Source organism: Platichthys flesus, chromosome 19, assembly GCF_949316205.1.
Source record: "Platichthys flesus chromosome 19, fPlaFle2.1, whole genome shotgun sequence".
In the NCBI taxonomy this organism is placed as follows: domain Eukaryota; kingdom Metazoa; phylum Chordata; class Actinopteri; order Pleuronectiformes; family Pleuronectidae; genus Platichthys; species Platichthys flesus.
This window is the reverse complement of record NC_084963.1, coordinates 2,999,902-3,019,010: the sequence shown is the minus strand read 5'-3', so window position 1 is coordinate 3,019,010 and position 19,109 is coordinate 2,999,902. Positions and strand designations below refer to the sequence as shown.

The 19,109-nt window shown below is 41.9% G+C and overlaps 3 protein-coding genes across 3 annotated transcripts; 1 reads left to right on the top strand and 2 right to left on the bottom strand.

Annotated features, from left to right (window-relative positions):
• The first annotated feature begins 10,517 nt into the window (after positions 1-10,517).
• LOC133974680 (protein phosphatase 1 regulatory subunit 3C-like) lies at positions 10,518-12,136 on the top strand. Its single transcript, XM_062412332.1, has 3 exons — positions 10,518-10,639; positions 10,768-10,844; positions 10,946-12,136. Exons 2-3 carry the CDS (start codon positions 10,831-10,833, stop codon positions 11,940-11,942), a joined length of 1,011 nt encoding a protein of 336 aa, XP_062268316.1. The 5' UTR covers positions 10,518-10,639; positions 10,768-10,830; the 3' UTR covers positions 11,943-12,136.
• Positions 12,137-13,536: 1,400 nt separating this feature from the next.
• LOC133975319 (phospholipase A2-like) lies at positions 13,537-14,584 on the bottom strand. Its single transcript, XM_062413246.1, has 4 exons — positions 14,484-14,584; positions 14,184-14,346; positions 13,960-14,093; positions 13,537-13,877 (listed from the first exon to the last, which is right to left on the bottom strand). Exons 1-4 carry the CDS (start codon positions 14,530-14,532, stop codon positions 13,756-13,758), a joined length of 468 nt encoding a protein of 155 aa, XP_062269230.1. The 5' UTR covers positions 14,533-14,584; the 3' UTR covers positions 13,537-13,755.
• Positions 14,585-15,871: 1,287 nt separating this feature from the next.
• On the bottom strand, positions 15,872-16,970 carry LOC133975242 (phospholipase A2-like). Its single transcript, XM_062413149.1, has 4 exons — positions 16,784-16,970; positions 16,484-16,646; positions 16,257-16,390; positions 15,872-16,169 (listed from the first exon to the last, which is right to left on the bottom strand). Exons 1-4 carry the CDS (start codon positions 16,830-16,832, stop codon positions 15,967-15,969), a joined length of 549 nt encoding a protein of 182 aa, XP_062269133.1. The 5' UTR covers positions 16,833-16,970; the 3' UTR covers positions 15,872-15,966.
• Between the last annotated feature and the right edge of the window lie 2,139 nt (positions 16,971-19,109).

Sequence of the window (19,109 nt, the reverse complement as noted above, 5' to 3'; positions counted from 1 at the left end):
CAAGTACGAGAATATCTATAAGTTAACACAAGAACCCCCCCCCACAGAACTGGTTGTTTTTTAATCCTGAGAATTTCTGCCCATGTAACAGTCGGTGTTTGTGCCTGTGTGTGCCAGATTTTCCATTGCAGCCAGTGCCAGGCGGAGGACCGACTCCAGTTGGTAAAGTTCTCAGCATCATACATCCTTTGCTGATACTGTGTCCAAGGTTACAGAAGTGTTTGCGTTGGTGGAAATTATTTCACGAGATTCCGTCGGGCTGATTGAGCCAAAGCCAGAGCTACCAGCGCACCTGTGGGCCGCAGGCCTGTGTGGCATGTGCAATTCATAAAGGAAAAGGATATAGTGCAGCTTTTATTGTGCTTATGTTTTGTGTAGGGACGTGATGACGCAGGGTGAGATGGAGGATTGTGTAATCCCCATCGCTGATGATCCACTGCCATCAAGAGGAGATGGAAGAGACTACACGTGGGGCCACGAGAATTGTGAATCATAGACTGTGTGATTCTGTAATTACAATTGCACAAATACAATATGAGCATACATGCATGATGTAACAAAACAATTAAATCAACAGTAATCAAGTCCGCTGCTTTGAAAGTCCATTTTGTGTTTTCCACTGTGTTCATGTGAGACCTGATTTGCCCTCCCATGTTTTCCTCCATCAGGATTCGTTTGGATTTAAAAGGTGAAAAGCCGTAAAGGGAAGTAACTTTCATGTGGATTCACCTGACCGGTCCATTTCCTCCGCAGCTGGGAGCGACCGACCCGACAGAAGAAAAAAAAAACGTTTCGCTTTGCCCACAGATGTTGAGCAAAATGGGGCCGTGATGGGGAAACGAGGACACGTCTGAGGGGGCACTCGAGGTCTCAACTCTCTCCTAATTCACCTGGTTTCACCTGGAAGTGAGTTCTCAGGAGAATAAATCCCATCACGACTCATCAGACCTTGACCTGACGATTTCAATGACACCGTGCATCCGAAACTGACCATTCTGGAAATGATAATGAACGTACGGAGAGATAAAGATGGGAAGCGAGTGTCAGAGTCTCAAGGGTCTTCAGGAACTGATTCATATATTTAAAGTCGGGTTGAATCACTCAAGAAAAGGTCAGTGAACTATCTCTGGTCCTAGACTTGTTAGAATAAAGATATAATGAGGTTTTCTACTACTGTCACTCAACAAACACGCCTGGAATCTCAATTATAAGATGCCTTTATATCACAGACAATAGGATTATATGACACTCGGGCACATCCCTCACTGAAGGGTTATACACCCATCAGGCGGCCTGAGTGTTTATGAATCATAGAGCCATGACAAATCAACCGAAGCTACAGAAGAATCTCTCAAATCACTTCGCTGCCCGGTTCAGAATGAGCTCTTTCCAAACAGGTCACGGATAAACAGGGATTTTCTGCAGCATTACTGGTTTTTAATGTGGTGGCTGATCGGTGAATGTCGGGCAGGGAGATATTGCTGTTTTCACCATAAGGGGTTTATTATTAATTAGTGCATTACAGAATATCAACAACATGGAACTTTTATTACATGCATCACCTCTGTTCAGTTTCAATTAGCAAAGCAGGAAGTGAGAAGACATGTAATAATGTGTATTTGACCTGTGCACCATGGGTAATATTCCTTTTTATGAATATCACACGTATTCAATATTTATTGCATACGTTAAGATATGAATTGATATATGTTGATGATAAGAGATTTTTAGTTGTCCTTTTATTTAGATCTGGATATTTGGGGACTGTTGTCAATACTTGTAGGGAGTAAAACAATTCAGATATTGATATATTAGCTGATACATATATTTAAATATAGCAATAATTCTTAAGATGTCATTAAGAGACCATTATGACCTTTAAGACCATACAATGCAAGACAAATGTGAATTTTAAATACACATATATATTCTTCTTCTGTTGCACAAAATAGGTCATGATACCATTTCCAACAGCGAATGTATATGTCTGCATTTTTTATCCTTCAAAATAAAAGTCTTTGTAAACAAACACGAACGAATTTACCGATATCCCGGTGCACTGACATTCGTCGGCTCCAATTTGAAATTCATTTTTTAAAGTGAGTCATCATTTCCCCGGGTCCAGCTCGTATCTGTCAGTTGATCCATCTGCTGTTTTTCTTTTTGTGCTCCACTGGCTTTATTTCCATACGCACATAATATTTCAGTTATCTTGCAGCTGTGAAGCCAGTCGGACTCATGTCTCAAAATATTCCATTTGGCTGGACCGCCTCACGCCGGATTCTGTTTCACTTTACGTCTCATTCAAACTCCATTTGGCCACATCTCTGAACAGAGCTGTTTGCCCCTGTCTGTGCAGATGAGGAGTGGGTGGGGGGAGGACACGGATGATGATGTTGCTTGCAGGTTCCGTTTGTGCCAGCTCAGATATGTTACTTCCAAATCGAAAACATGGACAAACATAATCCATGCATGATTTACCGCTCTCTATCCTACAGGTGGATTAACAGATGGAACATCACGCCAATGGGGTCTGGCTACGTTAGTGTATGAGAACATGAAGATGATTAAAAGAGCTAAAGGACAAACTAATGAACGAGATTCAGGGAGATCATCAGCTTGAGTCCCTTTAGAAGCTGCAGGAATTAAACCTCTCTGGCTCAGCTACATTAGAGCTTCAGTCTGCAGCCTGAGGGGAAATAGACGGTGAGCACACATCGATTAAATATTCAAGAATATCATTTCACCAATAATGAAGAACTAATCTGGTTTAATCTAAACTCAATTCCCTGACCTCATTCAACTGTTAAAAACAATGTGCTGGAATTCAGTGTTTGACAAAGTCTGTTTGAAAAGCTTTTATTTTTTTAATGACAAAATCCAAACAATATGATTTTTGGATTTCTTATCTTCCGGGGAGATTTAATTTCATTGTCACTCCTTACATCAGGCAATTGTCTATTGTTTACACAGAAACATTTAATTCGAGTAAAGTCAGGACTTAGAGAACATGTGAATTATATCCATTGTTAATGTTATTTGTATTTATCATTAGCTACTGCTTAAAAAGAGCGAGAGATGTTTTTAGTACAAATCTGTAAATACATTTCCATCATCCAAAATAAACATAAACAAAAGATAATACAATCATACTTGTGTAATAAAGGGGAACTTGCCACTTGCTACTAAATAAGATTGCGCAGCTCATCAACAGCAAACAATAAATGCACGATATATACACTGTCCAGGAAGAAACATTTAATTCTCACAAAGGAGAAAATAATAGCGTAGATCCATATGATACAGTTATACTCTTTAAACTGTGTCGCCAACTTTATTCAAAGTGGAGCTTTTCAAATATCAAAAGAAAATGTTTTCAGTGTGTCTTTGCTGTTTGGGCACCGAATCCTCCTGCTTTACACAAATATGACTTCCACCGGTGACACAAGCCCGACAGTGAGCCAGCTCCCCGCGGTGAAGCTCTCCCTCCTCCTCCCACAGGAGGGAGCTCCTCGCTCAGCCCCTGTGTCTGCAGGGAGTCAGCAGGGAGAAGGAAGCAGGTCCTGCAGGCTGCTATCTGCAGCCGGCCGAGGGGGGTAATGGGGTTACAGTCGACAATTTACTGCTCTACCCCTTCAAGCTTTCATCAGCCTCTCTCATCGCTCCTCTTGAAAGAGGAAATCTTAACCGTTCTGCCAGCAGAAATACAGTTTTGGCTTTGAAGATGTTATTCCCCCGCAAAAGAAATGAAGTTGTGACTTTGAAGATACCATTATTACAGCTATATTTATTCATTTGTGTGTGTATTCCCCCAACCAGAATGGACTCGACTCTTTGAAAGTGTCTGAGGCATTTCAGGTTTAAATATTAAAACTTCAAAAGTGTTTCGAGCAGCGGAGCCGACAAATTGGTGCAAAACATTGTGTTTAGGGCGATTTCCTATTTACAGGAAATAAGTCTTTCAAGTGTGGAGGGATCATTTGTCCTCAAGAAACAAAGTACACACAGAATTAACTCTATACATGGTCATCACATAATCCAGAGTTAAATAATCATTTTCTGCCCAGAGGTGTAAATATATTTGCCAGATATGGAAGATAAATGTTTTATGCATCGTCAATCAATATTTACCTCTGTGGTTTAAATACAGCTAAATCACAACAATAGTGTCAGAGATTTATTTTCAACTTCAGTGAGGGTGTCATTGAATTGAGGGTTTCCCATTATAATGTTCAATATACAGTATATATAATATATCCTCCTAAGAGGTTATGTGTTCATCTGTGTTTGTTTGTGTGTTTGTTTGCAGGATAACACAAACACGGGGGCTTGTTTGGTGCATATGCAAATAAAAGTCTGGATGTAGTGAATTTAAATGTGTTTTTTTTTAAAGGTTTGCACCATTCTGGTATTCATAATTATTCAAATCATAACATACAGTATTCACACATTTAAAAGTATAAATATAAAAACAACTACATATTGTGAATCTAGTGACACCTTTGTTACCAATGGAATGTGTACAGTGTTTTTAAGGACAAGCCTGAGGCCTCAAAAGTTTCATAATCACAGTGTATTAGGTTGTTATGATAATAAGGAAACAAACCACAGCAGCATTCGAACAATTTGTGACTTTCTCTCCGACTTCCTGTTTGAAGCTTTGTCAACACTGTCAATCAACGTGGGAGTAGGTCACATGACACTCGTGTTCATGTCCAGGCTCGAAGGGCGACGTGTGGGAATCTGTCGTCCCGACACGAGGAATCAAATGAGCAGTGGAACACGGCTGTGAATGCACAGACGTGTGTGGCTGAGTGTGACACCGTGCTGCAGTGAAAACACAGAGGTCAGATTATTGTGACCCCTAGTTCCATGTTCTTGTTTGACCACGGTGATAAAGGTGGAGCTCGCCCGCTGCCGCAGAGAAGCTATTTCAGGAAACACAGGTTCTATCAGAGGAAAGGGACAAACGCCCTATAAGGACATTCAGGCTGAAGGACACATGGCCGTGAGACTACGAGTGAGAGTGTAACACCTCGCTTCTGTTGAGTCAGCGGGTTTGTTGTGTTGCTACGATGGTTGGTTGTCGAACGGAATCACAGAGCTTTTCGTTTTTTTACAGATTGTATGAAGACATAACAGCAGTTAAGTAAATCATTCAAACTCGTATATGAAACACAGATATGACCAGTAACGAGAAAGACAAGACGTTAAAATGTTAATTGCAGATAAACCAGGTGGGATGAGCACACGTCTGGGTATAAAAAAACTACAAATATACGAAATACATGACATCATATTAAGTAATGATGATTTATTCTGAAACAGAACTACACTCGTTACATTAATGCATTGAGAATCCCCCAAAAAATCATAATTACTTGAAAAACAATGAGATATTATCTTATTGTTATTTTCTCTCCTCTTTTAAATAACACAATATGGAGGCTAATTAGTTTGATTTCATGTGCAATCAGCTCATATAGTTCCCTGTTGTTATTGAACAGCTCAGCTAAGCCAACGTGTCAGAAAGTCACCGGTGACAAAACCTCTTTAAATTCAATTTGAGCCTGTAGCAGAGACAGTTCTCCTCATGAGAGGACGTCTAGACAGCAACACACACACAGACCCAGACTGTGAGAGAAGTTATGATCCATGACTCTGTCTGTGACTTCATGAGCTCACTGAACATCTGCACGCAGCAGAAACAACGTAATCTCTGTGGCATCAGGACGTTTTGGCTCTGCAGGGCGGCTGAGGGGAGTCAGGACATACACGCCCATTGTTTATACATCTGCTTTGACTTGATTTATGATTGACAGGGTTGGGTAACACGTTGGAACCATTCTTGTGCGGTGAGTAAATAAAGATCTGAGGTGTGAGATTGCGTAGGCAGCCGCATGTGCCTGGTGTCTGACATGTGTTCATGAATGAATGCTTCAAAGTCAAATACAAAAACACAAGAGCAGGACAGTAGATGGATAAAAGAATCTCTAATAAATCCCATTCAGTTTTATTCACAAATCACAACATATATATTATCCCAAGTAACTTCAGATAATAAGGTTGAGACTTTACATAATTATGGAGAAACCTAATACTTCCACTGTTTCCAGGGCTGGGGTCACATTTCTTCCAGTTCCTCTTTGAAAACCTGTTTCTCCTTCTGGAGTAACTTTAGCTGTATTTCTCTGGCCTCACCCGAGGCGTGTCCTGCTGTTCCAAAGGGGAGTGACACTTCTGCTGTTGCATTTAATATTAACTATATTAACAATGCAAAACTTTATGAAATTCTGTGGGTACAGTATTTTTCTATTTGACTGGAGGCTACTCCGTGGCTTCATATATTGAAGTGGGAAAAGAAGAAAGTGTTGCTAGCAGCCACCTCAGTTTCACCCCCGTCTTACGTGCTGCATAAGTAATGGACTCTGGAGGAGTTATAGGTTAATATGATACCAGGCTACAATGTGAATATATATTATTTTAAGATAGAAGAAGGAGATGCAGAGAGAAGGAAGCTCTCAAAGACATTCTGACACTACGTACACTCGATTCTTACATTTATTAAAATTCTCAATGTGAGCGTTTAATTGATTTTCTCAAGCTTCTCTCACGGCCATTATTCATTACCTGCATATCGGAGGATTTCTATCGGCTTCTCATTCTTCCTGGAAGGGAATGGTTCTTTCTCAAGGTTATCGTTTTGTATTGACCCAATATTTTGAGGTTATCTGATGTCACATTGCAAAGATACTTCGAGGATACACATATTTATACTATGGTATTATTCTTTACTCTATGAAAATGCATAAGTAGCAGGCTGAAGTTGAAAAATCTAAATCTATAGTTGCCGTTAGTAAAGAGTTGAGCTGTTAAAGAGAATTAAATAATAAAGAATAGATAAACAGCTGCAAAATATTCAACAAATTGACATTAGTGCTCTGTTTTTACATGTTTTGCTCCTTTTGTTGTGACTATGAGGTGTGATTGAAGCACTAATTAGAATAAGGCACATCATAGTTTACACATGAATACCTGTAAAGCACCTGTTGACATTTTATAATATTTAAAATTTGAAGAAAAAAAATTCAGATTTGTCTAAATATGCCATTCATACCCGTCCTGGGAGAAAGTGGGACTGAATAGAGGCGATATAGGGACACACAGTGACACACATAGCAACACACTTTCTGTTGTTATTAATGGGGACATCAACCGGAGCTGGTTTAGGTTTGTGACAGACGCACAGACACACAGACACATTGTAATCAACGACCGACTGACGGTTGTGGAAGGAATGTGAACACTCTTACTCATATGCTTCATTATGTGTCCTCACCTCACACCAGTCTATCAGCCTCCGCCAGTTATGACAGTGTATATTATACTGCTGCACCATGAGCATGTAAAAGTGATGACTCACCTCTTATTGGTCATTTTAACATATTGGATTATTTAATAATTTGATTTGCCGAACAATAAAACTCTCTGCAATGGAGATCACATGTCCATGAAAAATATGATTGTTGAATGTTTAAGGTTCGTTTCCTCAAACAAAACTCGATTAAATGCAAATGTGTTTTCCAGGTTTAACAATCTGTCACTCTACATACTTCTGGAAGCAGCACTGGGCAGCTTCTGATTCCTTTAAGTCGGCTTGACATCGTGTAACATTAATTGTGATGACCCAGAGTGTTTGTGTTAAACCTCAGAGCTGCAGCATCGTGTCAACACAGCTACTTCGTTGTGTTACAGTCAAATAACCCAGAAACATGTACTTTCCATAAATTGGTCATTTCTACCAAAACATCAGTTAAAACTGTTTATGCTGTAATTGGCTTATAGGTGGTGTTGATCTTCTTGGGATGCTAAGCTACATGCTAAACATGCAACCTGTTTCCTTACAAAATTTCGGTATGACTTTTAATGAATATATATTGTTTATTAGATTATAAATAGATATTCTGTTTCTAATTATTACATTTCAATAACCCATTCTTTCCCTCAGCCACATCAAAGCTTAGCGTCGGGCGACTTCTTAAGCAGTTATAATTTCCTCTTGCGGTCCATCTGTCCTAATCTCGAAGTGAGAGCTCCGTGCCCGGCTGCCGGATTTACAATTTAAATTGTAGAATGGGACGGGGAACAGAAGAACTTCACTTTTACAAGAATTAAAGATTCTGACTGTTTGGATTTAGAGTTAAATTTGATTTTGTGCTTCCAGCCACAGGAGCTATAAGAGAGAAGCTTGTAGTTTGATGGTTTCCCTCTTTGTCTAATGTTTAATTAATTCTTTACTCCTGTGTTCTGTCATAAATTCTACTTGTTTTGACTCTGATTGGCTGTAGATTTAAATTAAAAAGTGTTTTACTTTGTTTCTGTTTATAAAAAAAAGGTGAATGTTGCAGTACACTTCCATGAAAGGGAAACTTTGAGGCCTGACTTCCTAGACACTGGTTCTTTAGTGGGCAGGGCCAAGGAGGCCTCACCTCATTAGTTAAACCTCCCTCATGTTAATGTGGTGACACAGAAGATTCAGGCTCATTCAGCACTACGTGCACTCAATTCTTACATTTATTAAAATTCTCAATGTGAGTGTTTAATTGATTTTCTCAAGCTTCTCTCACGGCCATTATTCATTACCTGCATATCGGAGGATTTCTATCGGCTTCTCCTTCTTCCTGGCAGGGAATGGTTCTTTCTCAAGGTTATCGTTTTGTATTGACCCAATATTTTGAGGTTATCTGATGTCACATTGCAAAGATACTTCGAGGTTACACATATTTATACTATGGTGTTATTCTTTACTCTATGAAAATGCATAAGTAGCAGGCTGAAGTTGAAAAATCTAAATCTATAGTTGCCGTTAGTAAAGAGTTGAGCTGTTAAAGAGAATTAAATAATAAAGAATAGATAAACAGCTGCAAAATATTCAACAAATTGACATTAGTGCTCTGTTTTTACATGTTTTGCTCCTTTTGTTGTGACTATGAGGTGTGAATTGAAGCACTAATTAGAATAAGGCACATCATAGTTTACACATGAATACCTGTAAAACACCTGTTGACATTTTATAATATTTAAAATTTGAAGAAAAAAAATTCAGATTTGTCTAAATATGCCATTCATACCCGTCCTGGGAGAAAGTGGGACTGAATAGAGGCGATATAGGGACACCCAGTGACACACATAGCAACACACTTTCTGTTGTTATTAATGGGGACATCAACCGGAGCTGGTTTAGGTTTGTGACAGACGCACAGACACACAGACACATTGTAATCAACGACAGACTGACGGTTGTGGAAGGAATGTGAACACTCTTACTCATATGCTTCATTATGTGTCCTCACCTCACACCAGTCTATCAGCCTCCACCAGTTATGACAGTGTATATTATACTGCTGCACCATGAGCATGTAAAAGTGATGACTCACCTCTTATTGGTCATTTTAACATATTGGATTATTTAATAATTTGATTTGCCGAACAATAAAACTCTCTGCAATGGAGATCACATGTCCATGAAAAATATGATTGTTGAATGTTTAAGGTTCGTTTCCTCAAACAAAACTCGATTAAATGCAAATGTACTTTTCCAGGTTTAACAATCTGTCAATCTACATACTTCTGGAAGCAGCACTGGGCAGCTTCTGATTCCTTTAAGTCGGCTTGACATCGTGTAACATTAATTGTGATGACCCAGAGTGTTTGTGTTAAACCTCAGAGCTGCAGCATCGTGTCAACACAGCTACTTCGTTGTGTTACAGTCAAATAACCCAGAATCATGTACTTTCCATAAATTGGTCATTTCTACCAAAACATCAGTTAAAACTGTTTATGCTGTAATTGGCTTATAGGTGGTGTTGATCTTCTTGGGATGCTAAGCTACATGCAAAACATGCAACCTGTTTCCTAACTAAATTTCGGTATGACTTTTAATGAATATATATTGTTTATTAGATTATAAATAGATATTCTGTTTCTAATTATTACATTTCAATAACCCATTCTTTCCCTCAGCCACATCAAAGCTTAGCGTCGGGCGACTTCTTAAGCAGTTATAATTTCCTCTTGCGGTCCATCTGTCCTAATCTCGAAGTGAGAGCTCCGTGCCCGGCGGCCGGATTTACAATTTAAATTGTAGAATGGGACGGGGAACAGAAGAACTTCACTTTTACAAGAATTAAAGATTCTGACTGTTTGGATTCAGACTTTAATTTGATTTTGTGCTTCCAGCCACAGGAGCTATAAGAGAGAAGCTTGTAGTTTGATGGTTTCCCTCTTTGTCTAATGTTTAATTAATTCTTTACTCCTGTGTTCTGTCATAAATTCTACTTGTTTTGACTCTGATTGGCTGTAGATTTAAATTAAAAAGTGTTTTACTTTGTTTCTGTTTATAAAAAAAAGGTGAATGTTGCAGTACACTTCCATGAAAGGGAAACTTTGAGGCCTGTCTTCCTAGACACTGGTTCTTTAGTGGGCAGGGCCAAGGAGGCCTCACCTCATTGGTTAAACCTCCCTCATGTTAATGTGGTGACACAGAAGATTCAGGCTCATTCCCAAACTGCACAGAGATCAGAGACACAGCCTGAGAACAAGATGCCTTCTACTCCTCTGCTTCCATGAAACACAGACTGTGAGTAGATCTATCTTTTAAAACAACACGATGTCATTGTTGTGCAGAGCAGATCCTCTACTGACTGATTGTAGTTCAACTCACTGAGACGTTTTACTCATTCATCCCCTCTGTTGTTCTGCTTGTAGACTCCTCTCTGTTTAAAGACGCAGCTCGAGCAAAGATTCCAGTGAAACATCTCCCGTGTGAACATGAGTTATACCAAGTACGTTCATTTGATGGTTTCCTTTCTGGCAGAATTAGAAATATGTGCAGTGGTTGTGTGAGTGTGTGTGTGACGGTGGATCTCATTTGAACCCTCCTCAGAGTTCTCCACGCCTTGGGAGGTCACCCCCCCGCCGCTGTAATGCCCGTTGACCTCGCCAGGTACCTGAGCCTCAGCCGGCGCCAGCCTCTCCAGCCCCTGGTGCCCTCCACTCCTCTGAAACCAGCCCAGCGTTATTCTCATCCGACTGACTGTCCGCCCAAGACTGGGCTCCACTCCCCTCATCACTCGTCATCCTCCTCTTCATCCTCAGTGCTGCCCTCCTCCTCGGAGCCTCGGAGCTGTTTCCGCAGGGACAGCGGCGGTGGGAACAAGAAGCGCCGCGTGGTGTTTGCGGATGCGTTGGGGCTGGCGCTCACCGCTGTGCGGCTCTTCATCCCGGAGCCCTCGGCTGCTGCTCCGGCCCTGCTGATGAAACCCACTCTGGCCAAACTGCAAGGCCAAGAGCCCGCCTCGAGCAAACTGGAGCGCCACAGGTTCCGCCCTGGTTTCCCGCAGCCGATGCAGGACTTTAAAAACTTCCTGGCACGACTGAGGGAGACGCACGTGCAGCTGGGAAGCTGCAGCATTGCGGATCACTCCCTGAGAGGGAAAGTGTGCGTCTCACACGACAGTAACGAGAAGGCCGTGAACATAAAGGTGACCTTTGACTCTTGGAGGAGCCATCACGACATCCCGTGCACGTTCCTGCAGCAGCAGCGCTTTGGCAGCTCGGATATGAGCGTTTTCACTTTTGACCTGAGCTTACCCCAGAACATTGATCCGAAGGAGAAAATCGAGTTTTGCGTGTACTTCCGTCCAGGAGCTGGCACGACGGCCCACTGGGATGACAACAGGGGGCAGAACTATAGGCTGTGCGTGGAGAAAGATGCACCGAACACAAACCAGGGGGACCTTAACCGGTTTTACCCAACACTGTCCAAACAACGGCCACCGACTTGGCCTTCACGTGAGCAGACCTCTGCTGATCTGCAGCATCTTCACAGGACTTTGTCAAGCCGAGTCAGAGAAGAGTGGAAAACCCTTGTGCTCAGCTGAGTACACCAGTGAAAACTAGTCTGCAAAAAATTTAATGTATTAAAATAAAGTATATGTAAAAGCAAAGAAAGGCTTTTAAGAATGTATGGACTTTCTCAAATGTCAAAGCAAGGCTCAGACAACCTGAGCCGGACCCTGTTGAAATGTGAATATGTTAAAGTTCTTATTAAAATCAACTTTCTTAAAAACGAAAATGCACTGTTTCTTCCCTCTGTTGTTGTTCTACCACATGCAACACATTCATAACTGCAGAATGATAAACATTTGCAAACTAATGCATGAGACGTGCATAGAACACACGTCTGTAAACGAACCTTTTGTTCCTGCATCTACTAACCCGTTTTCTCCCGGGGACATTATAATGAATGTCAATGTTCCATAGACATTATTTCTCTTGGCGCGGGCTCAGATTTCCTCTGTCTGTCTTTTCATGTGGTAGAGATGACGTCATGCATACCAGACAGGGGAAGTCAACAAGCCGAGAGATCCTCTGGGTGCACCGCTTCAGACACTCCCCTATACCTGCTGTGGGAAGCGGACCAACACGCTGGGAACTGCACTTCTTGTACCATACCTGACTGGTTTGGCAAAGAAACAGCCGGTAACCATGCCAGTGTCCTCTGGGTAGAGCGTGGGCTTGTGTTCACATGCCAGGGCGGAGTCACGATGAGACATCCGAGCTGCAGCTGCACAGAGAAAATGCATCGGGCTCTTCTGGTTTCTACTCCTTCTTACTCACCTCTCGGTCCGACCAGTTTTCTTTGTCCCTCGCTTTTCTCTCAGTCTGGTTTCCTCCCAGATTAACAGTTTTTTTAAACCGTCACAGTTTGGACGTGAGAGACTTTTCACACATTCCAACCTGAAGCACTTATTTATTCATCAGCCCCCCCCCCCCCCCCCCCCAATTGACATGAAACTGCAGCCACTGGTCTTTCCAAGCTTCGAGTGCAATCACTGCTGCATTAAGTGATTAGAAGATGAATCCAGTGGTTTCAGGGTGTTTGCATTGAAGATTATAGATTGGGGAGGTATTACAGATATAAGTGTTTTTCAGTTACTAAGGAAGAGACAAACTGTTTGTTCAGTCCACACAGATCATTAGTGTCACAGCATAAATCAACACAATCTACGCCCCTCTCTCTCTTTGCTGTTGACCTTGGAAGCTCTGTCGCGAGTTCAGAATGATGTCATCAAACGTAGCATGAAATGCAAATCTAAGCACAGTATTTACATTTTTTATCAAACAAGGTTGTACTTATAGATTGTGTGTACTTGAGTGTACATTGTCTGATGTTGGGTTTTTCAGGTGAAACCACGATAGGTTCACCATTAGAAAAGGGGACTATGGAAGGAAGAAGGTAAAGGGGCCTAAAAAAGAAATTCATTCACACTCAACTGAATCATCATTTTTTTGTCTTCTTTATTGAGTACTGCAAGCATTTGTATAATTTGATAAAGTGCCAATATTAAAGTCTACAGTCTGTGTACAACTTTCTGGAAGCAAGGGAAGAAAGAGCTAGATGAGAGCGCCCTCTACTGGAAACCTGAGTTCTGAATAACCGAGCATCAGTTAGTGAGAGATGCAGATCTACTGGTGTTTCTGGTCAGGATACAGATCCACAGCTAACAATAGAGACGCAGTGCAAAGAGAGAAGGAGAAAAGAAAACCATGACCTTGAGAATGTGACAGTACAAAGTCAGTGGGAGTATTTCAATGAGCGGACGAAACAAGCTGCTGCAGCTCCTGAGAGCTCAGTGATGGGTGTGTCCTGTGTGGGAGTGGATCCGGCCTTCGATTAACTGGAGAGGTCTCCTACTGACATCGGTCACTGGGTAGGTGCTCATGCTCGGGGATCCAAGGCGATCTGGCAAAACACTCGGCGGCCTTCCTGTCACACTCGCAGATGAACTGCTCACATTCGTTGTTGCTGCTCTCTGAGGAGGAGAAAGTGCACAAGGTGGTTAGGAGGTGATTCCTTCTTCTTTAAAAAGCTTGAGCTCTTCAGGGTGCACTCACTGCCACATGTGACCGTCTTGCTTGCTTCGTCACAGCTGTAGGCGTAGAACTCGGTGTAAGGGTTGTCGAAGATGGGCCAGCATGCGTCGTGCTGCATGGAGTCACTGTAACAGTTGTCGTGCACTTGGCAGCACCTGCAGGTTTGACAACACAAGTGTTCAGACAGGGCGAGTGTGTTTGTATGTCATGCTAGCACTGAGCTGAGAGAGTGAATGAATCACGACCTGTCCAGGTCGTCCACAGGCGTGCCAGAGCCGCCCTTTCCACAGTAGCAGCCGTAGTCAGCGTAGTCGAAAATGGGCGAGCTGTCTGGCATCAAGCACAGGATCATGTTCCTGAACTGGTTGAGCGCCTTGTCGTTGATGGACAGGGCTGAAGCACAGCAAGCTGGAAGGATGAGAGATCTGGTTATACAGGACTAGAAGGAGCATCAACCGCTGCACAGGCAGATTAATCAGAAATACTGTATTTATCCACAAGGGAGATGGGGGGGGGGGTGAAGCTTTCTGTGAAGTTGTACTCACCCACAGAGAGGCCGGCGGCCAAGAGAAACAGAGTTCGGAGGGTGTTCATCCTGCGAGTCAAGAGCTTCAGACACAGCTCCAGCTCAAATTCCAGGTCCTTCTTATATGTACCCTCGGGGGGGGCCCGCCCCGTCACCTGTTCATACGACACAGGGTCGCACGGGATCCGGGATTCAAGGAACAACCAACATCTGCAAAAAGCAAGAAAAACTCCCACACGCTAAACTTTTCTGTGAAATCTTCATAGTTCAGCAGCTCAGTGACCACACAGCGATGTTAACGGGGGGGGAGAGGGAGGATTCACACTGTGGGGCTTTGAACTCTTTATTTGTAGAGACATTTAAAAATCAAATTATTTCCCATCTCCTTTCAATAAATGTCATTATTGACTTTCTTCCATTCGCTCTGTTATGAAACCAAATAAAAGAGTCACTTTTCTTAATATACTGAACAGATACTTTTGCAGAACTGAGGTTAGCACTGAAAAATAACATCTATTATGTTATTAATTCCAGTATTGATGCAAAACCGGGAAACGGCAAACTAATACATGAGTGTGGTTGGTTGTTCTCATCCAGGTTTCATAGGAAATAGAACAAAACGTAATGTATGTACGTTTGTATTCCACTCAGGAAGCTGGGGACCTATGAGCGAGACAGAAGCACATCGCCCAGCCTCCAATGTTTGCATTATTTTGTCCCGTACAAAAACAGAGATAACAAGCCTAACATTGAAACTTTCCACCACATGTACGGAGACGTGGAAAATCCCAAACTGCAAAATGACATCCTGGATGATATGAAGAGGGAGATAACAGTGGAGGGCAATGTTTGTTCTGTTGTCTGTCAGTTCTGTGAGGGAATAACGTTGATCTTTCACTTTATCGTGGCTCTAACCACATCTGCTGCCTCATATGCTTCATGTTATAACATGTATGTGTTTTGTATTGTACTGCATAATGTAAATATAAGCTATTAAAGCGTGTCAAACTAAATTTTAAATCGTCAAAGTCATTAAAAGAAGCTGCGTCACTCTGTTTCTTTTCTTCTTCTTTTTCAGATAAAAGCATTTTTTCATCTTTTATATATAATCATATAAAGCAATGAAATAAATCAAAGGTTTGGTTGCTGCACCTCCTTCAGTCTCTCCATTCTCTGTTTTCATAACTAAGTCCACGAGTCCTCTCCTCAGTCTTTCTGATTAAAGCTCATTTTTCCCACTTTTCTTCAAACTCTCTTGTCGTCTGAGGCTGTTTGTCAATTTCATGTTTTAAACATTTCAGCAGCTCCTGTCTGGTTCATCAGAGATTAGTCCAAACTGCTCATCACCTTTTTACAAATAAACAGTGTTTGATTGAAGGTGACAACACACACAACTCAAACCGCACATGGAATTGAACTGTAACAGGATCTTTAATACAAATATCTCTCAAAATGGGAAAATGTGCATGAACCAGCACGAGTCAAAGGCTCAACAACACATTTCATTTAATGACACAGCAATTTATCTGAATGTCCAGAATCTTCTGTGGGAGTGGATCCTGTGTTGGATTAACTGCAGAGGTCTTCTGCTGACATCGGTCGCTGGGCAGGTGCTTGTTCTCGTCGTTGTAAGGCGATCTGGCGAAACACTCAGCTGCCTTCCTGTCACACTGGCAGATGAACATCTCACATGCGTTGTTCTTCTCTGAGGAGGAGAAAGTGCACAAGGTGGTTAGGAGGTTATTTCTGCTTCGTTGATAAGCTCACGCTCCTGTTGTCTCAGTGCACTCACCTCCACAGGTGATCGTCTTGCTCGTTTCGTCACATCTGAAGTTGTAGATCTCGGTGTAAGGGTTGTCGAAGATGGGCCAGCATGCGTCGTGCTGCATGGCGTCATCGTAACACTGGTCGTGCACTTGGCAGCACCTGCAGGTTTGACAACACAAGTGTTCAGACAGTGAGAAAAGGTGTTTTTATAGTTAAGGTAGCACTGAGCTGAGAGAGTGAATGAATCACGACCTGTCCAGCTCGTCCACAGGCGTGCCAGAGCCGCCCTTTCCACAGTAGCAGCCGTAGTCAGCGTAGTCCAAAACTGGCAAGCTGTCTGGCACCAGGCACTTGATACCCTTTCTGAACTGGTTGAGAGCCCTGGGTTGGATTGGTGGCCTTGGACCACAGCAAGCTGGAAGGATGAGAGATCTGGTTATACAGGACTAGAAGGAGCATCAATCAACCACCACACATGCAGATGAATCAGAAACAGTGTTTTCTTTTCACAAGGGAGATGGGGGGTGAAGCTTTTTGTGAAGTTGTACTCACCCACAGAGAGGCCGGCGGCCAAGAGAAACAGAGTTTGGAGGGTGTTCATCCTGCGAGTCAAGAGCTTCAGACACAGCTCCAGCTCACAGTTCAGGTCCTCCTTATATATCCAACATCAGGTCTCGGGGGGCCCGCCCTGTCACCAGTTTACATGACATAGGGTCGCACCCCTCACACTGAACAGGATCTGAGATACAAAGACGAACCAACAATCATTCAGCAGCTCAGTGACCACACAGCGATGTTAACTGGGTGAGAGAGAGGATTCACACTGTGATTAACTTTCTACTCTTCATTTATGAAAGGGTGATTTCTTACAGTGACCAGCGTATTGTGCTGTTTCATAACCAAGGAAAAAGAGATATATAAAAATGAAATTATATTTATCATAAAATAAAGTGGGTTTCTTCATCTTAAAGACATATTTTGTTATTCCTCGGTCTCCTCTCGTCTTACTTCCTTATTTTTTCCAAAACAATATCCACTTTCCGAGTCCTCTCCACAGTCTTCCAGTGTGCATTGAACTTCTGGGGTTTCATACTACTGGACTACTTGGATTTGGGCAAAGTATATTTTTTAATAAGCTCCTCTGCTAGGTTACTATTGTATCTGCTGTCTAAGTTGACTTGATTGAGAGTTTGTACTATTTGCCTTACTTTACCTTGAATTGTGTGAGCTAGGATTTTGTTTATTGTTCATAGCTTCACTCAAGTGACTGAGAGTTAAGAGGAAACCAGCTCAGGTTAAAGTGTTTGATTTTTAATCTAATTCTGATAAGGACTTAGTTCTATTTTACTTTCTAACTTTGGAGGTAAACAGACTTTGTCCTTATTCAGTTTTTGACAAATTAGGAGTTTTTAGGAAACTCACCTGATCACTGATTAAAGTGACAAGTTTCTCTTGTGTTGAACTCTGCTGAGTTTCTGTTGCTGGGCCATTACCACCTGGGGCCTGATTGACTCATGAGAAGGGGGTGTGGTCAGCACAGCTGTAGCCAACCATCATCAACTCTGGCTTAAAAAGCAGGAGGAGTTTTTAGCTTCAGCTTCAGTATCTGTGAAGATGCTGAAGAGGATAAAGACAAAGGAGTCTTTCGGGGGAGCACAACGCTGGTGTTTCCTTTAATTTGAATATGTGTATACTTTTTGTGTGCATTACCACTCACACATACTATATGCCTTGCACTCGTTCACACCAATACCGGAACATTTCCTCTCGTATCTATCCCACCCGCCAACACATACCAAACAACCCCTTGTCAGAGGGGACCTATGGAACTGGCAGTCAGCTACCCACGAGACAGACTTCATCTCTGGCTTCACTTGACTTCCTTGCCCTCACTGAGACCTGGATCACACCAGACAACACATCCACCCCAGCTGCTCTCTCCTCTGCCTTCTCTTTCACCCACACACCCAGACCCACTGGTAGGGTTGGGGGTGCAGGTTTACTCGTCTCCTGCAATGGAGTTTTTCTCTCTACCCGCTTCCACTTTTTACCCCAACGTCTTTTGAATTTCATGCTGTGACAGTTACTCATCCGGTACAATTAACTATTGTTGTTCTCTACCATCCACCAAGTTCTTACTTATAAAACTTTGTAGTTTGGCTTTTTTGAAGAAATGTTACGCTCTCAATTATTGTTGTTCTGGGTTTGTACCCTCATGGTTGAATGCACTTATTGTAAGTCCCTGTGATAAAGCGTCGGCTAATTTAAATGAAATGTAATATAAAGCTAGTTTCTAGTTGAAACTGCTCATCCCCTTCTGCAAAATAAACAGTGTTTGATTGAAGCTGACAACACACACGACTCAAGATTCAAGATTTAAGATTCAAGAGTTTTATTATCAAATGTAGAGAGATAAAAATTAAGCAGTCGCTGGCAATGAAATGCTTGAGTCACAGGCTCTCTTCTAACAATGCTCAAAAATTAAAAAAACAAAATTTGAATAAAATTTTAAATATGAAATAAAATATATATATATATCTATATATATATATACAGCTGAAGAAAGAAAAAACAGTAGTGCAATTAGTGCACACGGATTTGAACTGTAACCAGTAGCGTTTCTGCATTAGGGGCACCAGATCCAGATGGAGCTGTTGTGCAGAAAGCTCAATACATCTGTACTTTGTTGCAAAATATATTTTATTTGGGTGGTTCTTCAAGCCAACGTCCATCAACTGGTCACAATGATGTGTTTCCATTTCTGTCATCTTTTCCATTCACCTTAACTCTTCATCTCCACTCTCACTTTATAGAAACTGGTATTGCAACTTAATAGTTTCAAAATGATGCCATATTATCTGAGGGCAGGGGTAAACTA

Excerpts from the sequence above, each read along its gene's own strand:
- LOC133975242 (XM_062413149.1), bottom strand. The coding sequence starts at position 16,832 with ATGAACACCCTCCAAACTCTGTTTCTCTTGGCCGCCGGCCTCTCTGTG. Across the intron at positions 16,647-16,783 it reads GGCCGCCGGCCTCTCTGTGG|CTTGCTGTGGTCCAAGGCCA; the intron begins GTGAGTACAACT and ends TCATCCTTCCAG. Across the intron at positions 16,170-16,256 it reads CAAGACGATCACCTGTGGAG|AGAAGAACAACGCATGTGAG; the intron begins GTGAGTGCACTG and ends TCTCCTCCTCAG.
- LOC133975319 (XM_062413246.1), bottom strand. The coding sequence starts at position 14,532 with ATGAACACCCTCCGAACTCTGTTTCTCTTGGCCGCCGGCCTCTCTGTG. Across the intron at positions 14,347-14,483 it reads GGCCGCCGGCCTCTCTGTGG|CTTGCTGTGCTTCAGCCCTG; the intron begins GTGAGTACAACT and ends TCATCCTTCCAG. Across the intron at positions 13,878-13,959 it reads CAAGACGGTCACATGTGGCA|AGAGCAGCAACAACGAATGT; the intron begins GTGAGTGCACCC and ends TCTCCTCCTCAG.